Source organism: Diuraphis noxia, unplaced genomic scaffold (assembly GCF_037042655.1).
Source record: "Diuraphis noxia isolate RWA-SAM2 unplaced genomic scaffold, SU_Dnox_SAM2 contig0003, whole genome shotgun sequence".
In the NCBI taxonomy this organism is placed as follows: domain Eukaryota; kingdom Metazoa; phylum Arthropoda; class Insecta; order Hemiptera; family Aphididae; genus Diuraphis; species Diuraphis noxia.
This window is the reverse complement of record NW_028301713.1, coordinates 26,149,337-26,158,087: the sequence shown is the minus strand read 5'-3', so window position 1 is coordinate 26,158,087 and position 8,751 is coordinate 26,149,337. Positions and strand designations below refer to the sequence as shown.

Here is an 8,751-nt window from a genome sequence, read left to right as displayed (position 1 = left end):
ATTTTTCGTCTATTCCTTATAAGTTTTTATTAATCTGGTTCATTTATTATAAATTGATACTTGCATTTGAATAATAATAAGTTATCGCCATAATTTAACAATATTTATTATTATTATTATTATGCAATAAAAAAAATTATTATAATTTATAATGTATTGTTGACTGAAGATCAAATAAAAGCAGCAACATCACGTGAATTTTTGAGACGTTTGGAATCATGTTTGAAACATCAAGGTGGAAACTTTGAACAATTTATTAGATAAAATGTATCAATAAGTCAATAGTAATAAGTTCTAAAATTGTTAGATAATATGTTTCTTCCTTTAAAAGCAGATTATACCTACATAAATATTAAATTTGACCATACTGTAACTTTGCCAAATTTATAATTAGAAAAAAACTTTTTGTACAAAAATTGTTTGAAAAAAATACTTCACATACTGAAATCCGGAAGAAATATTTAGTGGTACCTCATATTGTGAACACACTGTATAATGTATATTTTATATAATTAATTGTATTCATTTGTCATACGTTATTTCTCCTTTTTGCTTGGAGAGTTATACAGAACATTTATTTATTTTTAATTAATTATGACTTATATAGTTATATAATGTTATTATGGCAAAAAAGATTTGAATTTATATTAATAATTTATTAATCCAGTACATAAAATGAGTTATTTCACTTTTTATTTTTTATTTTTTCGTATGTCACTATGGGAGTAGGCACGAAAGCCTTATAGTTATTTCACTATGTGCATGTAACCTTACCTAGTAAGTTTTGAAAATACCAACTACTATGTAGAAAATTGGATATTAGTACGAAAAAGGTAGATAAATATTCAATATCGTAGATAAACATATCTGTAGAATACTTCCAGAGCACCAATACATACATTCATTTTGGCAGAAAATATCAATTATTGTTAAATATAAAAAAATACCATATGCTTCAAATATTTGCTCATAGATTTATGCTGTTACTCTAAAAAATTGCAGGAGGATTCGTTAAAAGTTCATGAATGGAATAAGTTAATTTACAATAAACAAGGGACCCTTCATCTTTTTAATTTATGGTGGTATATCAGACTAAAATTAAAAAATGCGAGTTTAAAATTAAAATTTTATTATAGTGAAATAACATAGTCTTTACAGTGTTGCAGTAAGTTCTAGGTTTTACCTATACATTGTTTATGACTTAAGTCATATATTTATTAATACTGTACATCGTTAGGTTATTAGACCCTAACCGTACAATAATCGTCAACTATTCATCTTTTCCAATCGAATTCGTTTTGAGTGTTTTTTCAATACTTTTTAAAGCTCTATCTGAAAACCTCTCTATTGTTGTTGGTGGTATGTCCGTATCTGGTCGAGGATCGCATATACTAAGAAATTTAATTGATTTTGGAATAGACATCGATAGTGTTTTTCAATGAATTTCTTTCTATAGCACAAAGTTATATTTCTGTTCACATTATTTAATTTCGGTGGTATAATTGAATACCGAATTGTTTTTTTCAACTCATAAACCGACGGAAATCTAAATTTAATATTATTATTAATTAAAAAAAAATTATGTATTAATCAACGAATCGTACGAAAACTTTAAAAGACTTACACCCAAGCAAGTACATTGTGAAATGTGTGTGCTGTCGATAATCAATTCTAAAACTTCGAACACTCGAATTCAAATTCAAAGGGAACATTACATTCTGAATGTCTTTGGAACCCAGTGATACCCAGTGATGCAGTTTGTTTCATTATTTACTAACCATTACAATTTCAGGTTGTCTCTCTTTCGCGGAGTTCATTGCATAATATTCCACATTAGCTAATATCAGATGAGATTAGCAGATCCACGTATTAATTGATGATTGTTCTTGTTCGCTTTGATGTGATCCAAACATTTTTTTACGGACGTTGAATTTTTTATGTAGATAAATTCAGTATCTTGCTTCATCTTTTTAATTTCTGGTGGTATATCAGCCTAAAATTAAAGAATGCGAGTTTAAAATTATAATTTTGTCATAGTGAAATAACATAGTCTATACAGTGTTGCAGTATGTTCTAAGTTTTACCTATAAATTGTTTATGACTTAAGTCATATATTTATTAATACTGTACATCGTACCTACTGTCTAATTTACCTTCCGTAAATAATCGTTGTGTATTCATCTTTTCCAATCGAATTCGTTTTGAGTATTTTTTTCAATATTTTTTAAAGCTCTATCTGAACGCATCTCTATTGTTGTTGGTGGTATGTCCGTATCTGGTCGAGGATTGCATATACTAAGAAATTTAATTGATTTTGAATAGACATCGTTAGTGTTTTTTCACTGAAGTTCATTCTATAGCACACTGCAGTTATATTGCTGTTCACATAATTTAATTTCGTTGGAATAATTGAATACCGAATTGTTTTTTTCAACTCATAAACCGACGGAAATCTAAATTTAATATTATTATTAATTTAAAAAAATTATGAATCAATTAACGAATCGTACGAAAACTTTAAAAGACTTACACCCAAGCAAGTACATTGTGAAATGTGTGTGTTCGATAGTCAACACTAAAACTTCTAGCACTCGGATTAACATTCAACGGAACATTTGTTCAAATCGTTGGTTAAGCGCATGATTTTATGTTTAAATTATGTTAATACAAACAAAACTCTAAGATTACACCAAAATAAAATGATTAAATGCTAATTGTGTTTTTGTAATCATTTTTTTTATTTATGCTCTCAAGTTGTAGTGCATATTTAAATTATGTATAGCAGAGGTATCCAAAAATTTTACGACAACACCCAATTCGGAAACATTTTATAATTTGGTGACACATCCAATGAAATGTTGTATATGTTTTATCAACGAACGTTTCTTTAAAATATAACCTTTAGTGCACCAGTGTTGTAGTTACACGTCATTGGAATACTCTTAATCGTTATGTGTACCAATACACCATCAATATTATTATGTTATATTATATGCGTGTCTATCTTATAGTATTCGCTGTACCAATCAAAGACAAGATAAAGTTAATATAAAATATGTATTTTTATATGCATAGGTGTAAATATAATACATACATTTTTATACTATTTTCCAATCCAAAAATATATCATCAAGATTGTTAAGAATGATGTTTAAACGATTGCATTGCCAAAATGAGCAATGCAAAATGTGGCTAAAACTTATATTTGTCAAAGAATATTCATTAGAATAAAGTTTGAAAATCAAAATAGAAAAAAGGAAAGTTATCTAAAAAAATCAGTGGCGCAAAGAGGTTTTATAATAAGAGGGGCTTAATGGCCTAAATATTTTTTAGCATACCTACCACTCCAAATAATATACCAATACACGTTTGTTCTCTTTGAAAAAATATTTTTGCAATACATTGTTTTTATAGATATCGTATAGCTTAATAAATAGTAAATTCAAATTCAAATTATTAATTTTACAACTTATTATTATTATGGTCAAATAAAAAAATATACATTTAATGTACTTGTTAAAAAATGTTTGATTATAATAGAATATACTAGGCTAGTATTAGTCACAAAAATATTTATTTGTGTACTTCAATTTCAAATGTATAATATTTTAATAGTTTATTATCATAATATATATATATATATTAATAATTTATTTTCATAATATATATATATTAATATTAGAATAATTGTAAATTATATTTTGAAATTTTGAATGCAATATAGTAGGTATAAAACAGGGTAAAAAAAATATTATAATTTACAATATTAATGCTTTTTTTAGATGAGGACTTTTAGATGCAAAGTTGTTAATGATATTTTCGTAATTTATAGTTATATCTTTTTCACAGGTTATTCTCATTAATCCTTGTAATCTCTCTTGTCCCATAGTAGAATGAAGTCGATTCTTCACAATTTTTAGCTTAGAAAACGCTCTTTCAGGACTAGCACTAGTAACCGGTAACGTCAATCCTATCTTTAACATTGTATACACATTTGGGAATACAGATATTAAACCTTTATTTAAAAATATTTGAAAAATAGGTTGTAAACTTCCCGAATTGTTTTTAATGTTTGATACAATATTTTTTGAAGTAGTATCTTCTTTGTCACTTCCATCATCGCTTTCAGGTTCAGATTCACTCCCAAATATTTCTTCACATTTACTATGTAAGGCGTTTGGTAAAGCTTTCGACGTTATAAGAGTATCAAAAATTGAAGCAAATTGTAAGTACTCTAAACAAAGATATTTTTCATCAACAAACTTTCCATATATTTCTAAAAAGAACTTAAAACTATCTTTTGGTAAAAAATTAGGATCTTGATTTATTTTAAAAATTACTTTACTTGTAAGAAGTGATAGATCCTTAAGAACACCAATTGATTCATCATTGAAACGTTCGGACAACTGTCTTTGTACTATGTCTAGTGCAGAAAAATATGTGTTCACTTTTATGTTTTGAATAGGATCTAAAATAAGTTCGTCATCCGAAAGTTCACCAGGCATTTTTTTTTTCTTACGTAAACGAGGAGTGGGCAATTGAATTAATTCTTCATTTTCATCTCCTTGTTCTAAGAAAAAAACATCTACTTCTTGAGATAAATGTTCAAAACTCTCATCAGATCGAAGTGTTGATATTTTTATTTTATTTTGTTCAATCATTGAAACAGCTAACATCAGATCTAGATCTTTGCTTTGCAATATAGAGCTGGTTGGTGATAGTATATCAAATAACTTTTTAAATGTCAAAGCTGTCCATACAAAGCGATAAGACCTTTTATAATCATTTATAGCTCCAGCTTCAAATCCAGTTTTTCTATCACCGGGTCCATCTTTACTTCGGATTATTTCTAATGTGTCTATTGCAGCTAAATATGTACTCAAAACCACGTCCAGTGCATATGAAAATGACATCCAACGTGTAGTTGTCACATGTTTTGTTCGACGAATTTGTTTCTTCTTATATCTTTCTTTTTGAAATTGTTCATAATACTTAACTCTAATTTTACTTGAATTAATTAGATCATATCATTTTTTCTAAATTTCCAAACATATCCATTGCATTAACACCTGAACTTACAACATCAGTAATCACCAAGTTTAATCGGTGTGCCCAACACCATACATAAATAGCATGAGGATTTATTTCCTTGATTAAACTTTGAAGACCATTATAATTACCCCTCATATTGGCAGCATCATCATAAGATTGGCCAACAAGATGATTTTTCCAATCTAAGTTCAACAAATCACATGTTTATTTAAAGACATTAATTAACATTAACATTAACATTAATTCATGACCTGTTGTTATAGGTGTTTCCAGGACAGCTATTAGACGTTCATAAATACTGCCAGAGTTTTTATCGATGTAACGAACAATAAACGACAATTGTTCTTTTCGAGATACATCAAATGTTGTATCAAGTGAAACACTAAAGAAAGGAGAATCCTTTATACTTTTAGATATGATTCCGACAATATCATCTGATATACATTCTATGAGTTCATTTTGTATCCGCCATGATATGAAAGACCACTGAGGTTTATTATTTTTATTTTTTAAATTTGAAATATATGGTGCCATTGTAGGGGAATAGTTTGAAACAAGTTCTACTAAATCTTTGAAATTTCCACGCAATGAATCTGACCATTTTTCACGATGACCACGAAAAGTGATGTCAATGAGTTCTTTTACAATTCCACGATTACAGAGGACTTCAAATTTTCTTTTTTCAGTCAGTGATGGAAGAATGGGTAACACTTGATTTCTCAATTTAAATTTCAAAGACGCATCTATATGATTTGTCGACGTTTCATGAACTAAAATTTTATGTAATGCATTTTTCCATTTACTTACACCATTAATGATCCAGTTGTCTCTTTTTGTTTTACCATACATCTGACAATGAAAACAAAACATATTGTCTGTAGAAATAGAATATGATAACCAATCTCTATTAACCAAAGTCCCATCATTTAATTTTTTTGTAAACCACGACTCTTGAAAACTTCTGTGTTCCTCATTTGTTGGAAACTTAAAAATATTATTTGTAGGTTGACAAGGCCCTTTTCGTACCAACATGTCAGTAAACTCTGGTGTAACATTGGTAAATGTATGAAATTTAGCTGGATCATTTTCATATATCATATTAGATTGTGTTGAAGTTGAAATACATAACGTTTCTTGAAAAATAATATTTTCTGAAATCAAAAAAAAAGTATGTTCTAAATTAACAAGCAAGCAACTGAATATTTGTATGATGGTTATAGCATATTAATATAGGTATAAATTAAAAACTATTTATTATAATTAATAATTTTAACAATACCTGATACAAATTATGTCAGTTGTGTGTATTAATACATGTAAAATAATTAAATATAAATATACTAATATGAATAAAGAATAAATACATATAATTATATGATAATTTTACCAGTTCTCGTAAATTGTATTTTAAATTTATATTAATATACTAATACTATTGCTAATACTTGTTGCATAAAATACTATTAAAACAAAAATATTCTTGTAATATATTAATTTAATTTAATTTTTTAAGCTTCTCAATTTCTCATATTTAATTTAATATTAGTTTTGCATTTTTTAGGGGCATTTTTGATATTTTTTAAGGCATTGAAATCTCAGCCCTACTTGTAAGTAAAGTATGATATTTAGGGCTATTTAAAATAATAATGATGAAATGGTGAAAAATTGATGTACGTGAAACCGTTTAAAGTTTAGCATGGTGTCTTCAAATATTTAAATTAGAGTAAATTTTGTAGAACATATTGATATTTTAATTAATTAATGATACTCTCCGAATTACTATAAAGTAAGTAAATCTTACCAGTTGACATAGATTGTTCATATTGATCATGAATTCTATTCAGAATAGAAGAACAAGTTTCATTATTTTCTACATTTACGGTATGGTCATTATTACTTGTAGCACCTAAATGAAAATATTAAAATTTAAATTACAAAAATGTATCGCAATTTAACTATATGAAAATCTTACAAATTGACATAGATTGTTCATATTGATCATCAATTCTATTCAGAACAGAAGGACAAGCTTGATTATTTTCTTCGTTTTCAGTATTGCCATTACTATTTGTAGCTCCTAAATGAAAATATTCAAATTTAAAGTACAAAAATGTATCTCAATTTAATTATATGATAATTTTACCAGTTCTCGTAAATTGTATTTTAAATTTATATTAATATACTAATACTATTGCTAATACTTTTTGCATAAAATACCATTAAAACAAAAATATTCTTGTAATATGTTAATTTAATTTAATTTTTTAAGCTTCTTATATTTAATTTAATATTAGTTTTGCATTTTTTAGGGGCATTTTCGATATTTTTTTAAGGCATTGAAATCTCAGCCATACTTGTAAGTAAAGTATGAATTTTAGGGCTATTTAAAAATAAAAATAACACACTTGAATGTGATAAGAGAAAATAGCGTAAAATACACCTATACCTAAAATAAAATAAATATATAAAAATTGTAATGATGTAGGTGAAACCATTTAAAGTTTAGCATGTGTCTTAAAATTAGAGTAAATTTTGTAGAACATACATATTGATATTTTAATGAATTAATGATACCTAAATAGTAAATATAATATATTATGAACATCATAATGAATTTAAGCTTACCAATTCTTTCTAATTTTATTTTCTTGTTGAAGAATTCTTTTATTGAAGTATTGTTTAAATTTCTTTTTGGTTTAGGTGCTACACTAGTTTTTAACCTACAGCTTTTCACATGTCTGTTCCAATTTGTAGGATTCATGTCTCCTCTTTCACGTCCACAAATTTCGCAATTTTTCATTGTTCGCAAATTTACTTTAAAATATACGAAATCCATAAGCCATTAATATTTAATATTTGAAACTTTGATTAATACATTTGGATATTAATGAATAATAACTTTTACTTACCGATCACCACTCACTGTTTTAAATAACACAGAAAATTCAAATTTTTTGTTTTTCAACTACACATTTTAATACGTTAAACTATTAAACGCATTTATTGTAAAAGCCACATAGACACGGCACACATTTACTAAAATAAGCTCTATAAAAAATAGCGTTAAGTACTAAGTAGTAGTAAACTAGTAAACATAATGTGGTCTCAGGACTATGGACAATATTCAATATTACAATAAAACAATACACATTACATATTAGTCTGCACTCTGGTGTATATACTTGTCTATGGTAGTCCCGCTGGACGGCTGGACGTCTGGTTGACTGATTGTAAATAATATTATGATAATATAATTATACCAAAATCCCAATACGTTTTTAAAAATAACATTCAATAGGTACTGTTTTGTTATCTATATAATTATCGATAGTCGACATTCGACGTTCACCACCCAGCCAAAATCATCATGGTTAATGAGTAGAATGAGGGAAAATAGTTGGTCAGCCGTTGTCTAATGTCTAAAAATAAATTATCACTAGATCTAGATGTATATATAATATGTATTTAATGTGTTATTAATTTATTATATCTTGTTCACTTGTTGTATCTATATTCATTTCATTATTCTAAATATATTATAAATCAACAATTAGTTATTAGTAATTAGTAACATCTTATACTAATTAAAATTTATAATATTATGTATTAATATTATAAATTATTAAATCGAAAGATTAAAGTGTTCCAAGTCCAACTTCCAAATGCTACCAGGCACCCACCCCAAAAATAAGTGTGGCT

At 26.6% G+C, this 8,751-nt stretch overlaps 1 protein-coding gene across 1 annotated transcript; it reads right to left on the bottom strand.

Moving 5' to 3' along the window:
• Window positions 1-3,758: 3,758 nt before the first annotated feature.
• LOC107172482 (zinc finger MYM-type protein 1-like) lies at window positions 3,759-4,913 on the bottom strand. The gene is made up of 2 exons (XM_015522768.2): window positions 4,346-4,913; window positions 3,759-4,234 (listed from the first exon to the last, which is right to left on the bottom strand). Exons 1-2 carry the CDS (start codon window positions 4,911-4,913, stop codon window positions 3,759-3,761), a joined length of 1,044 nt encoding a protein of 347 aa, XP_015378254.2.
• Window positions 4,914-8,751: the final 3,838 nt, after the last annotated feature.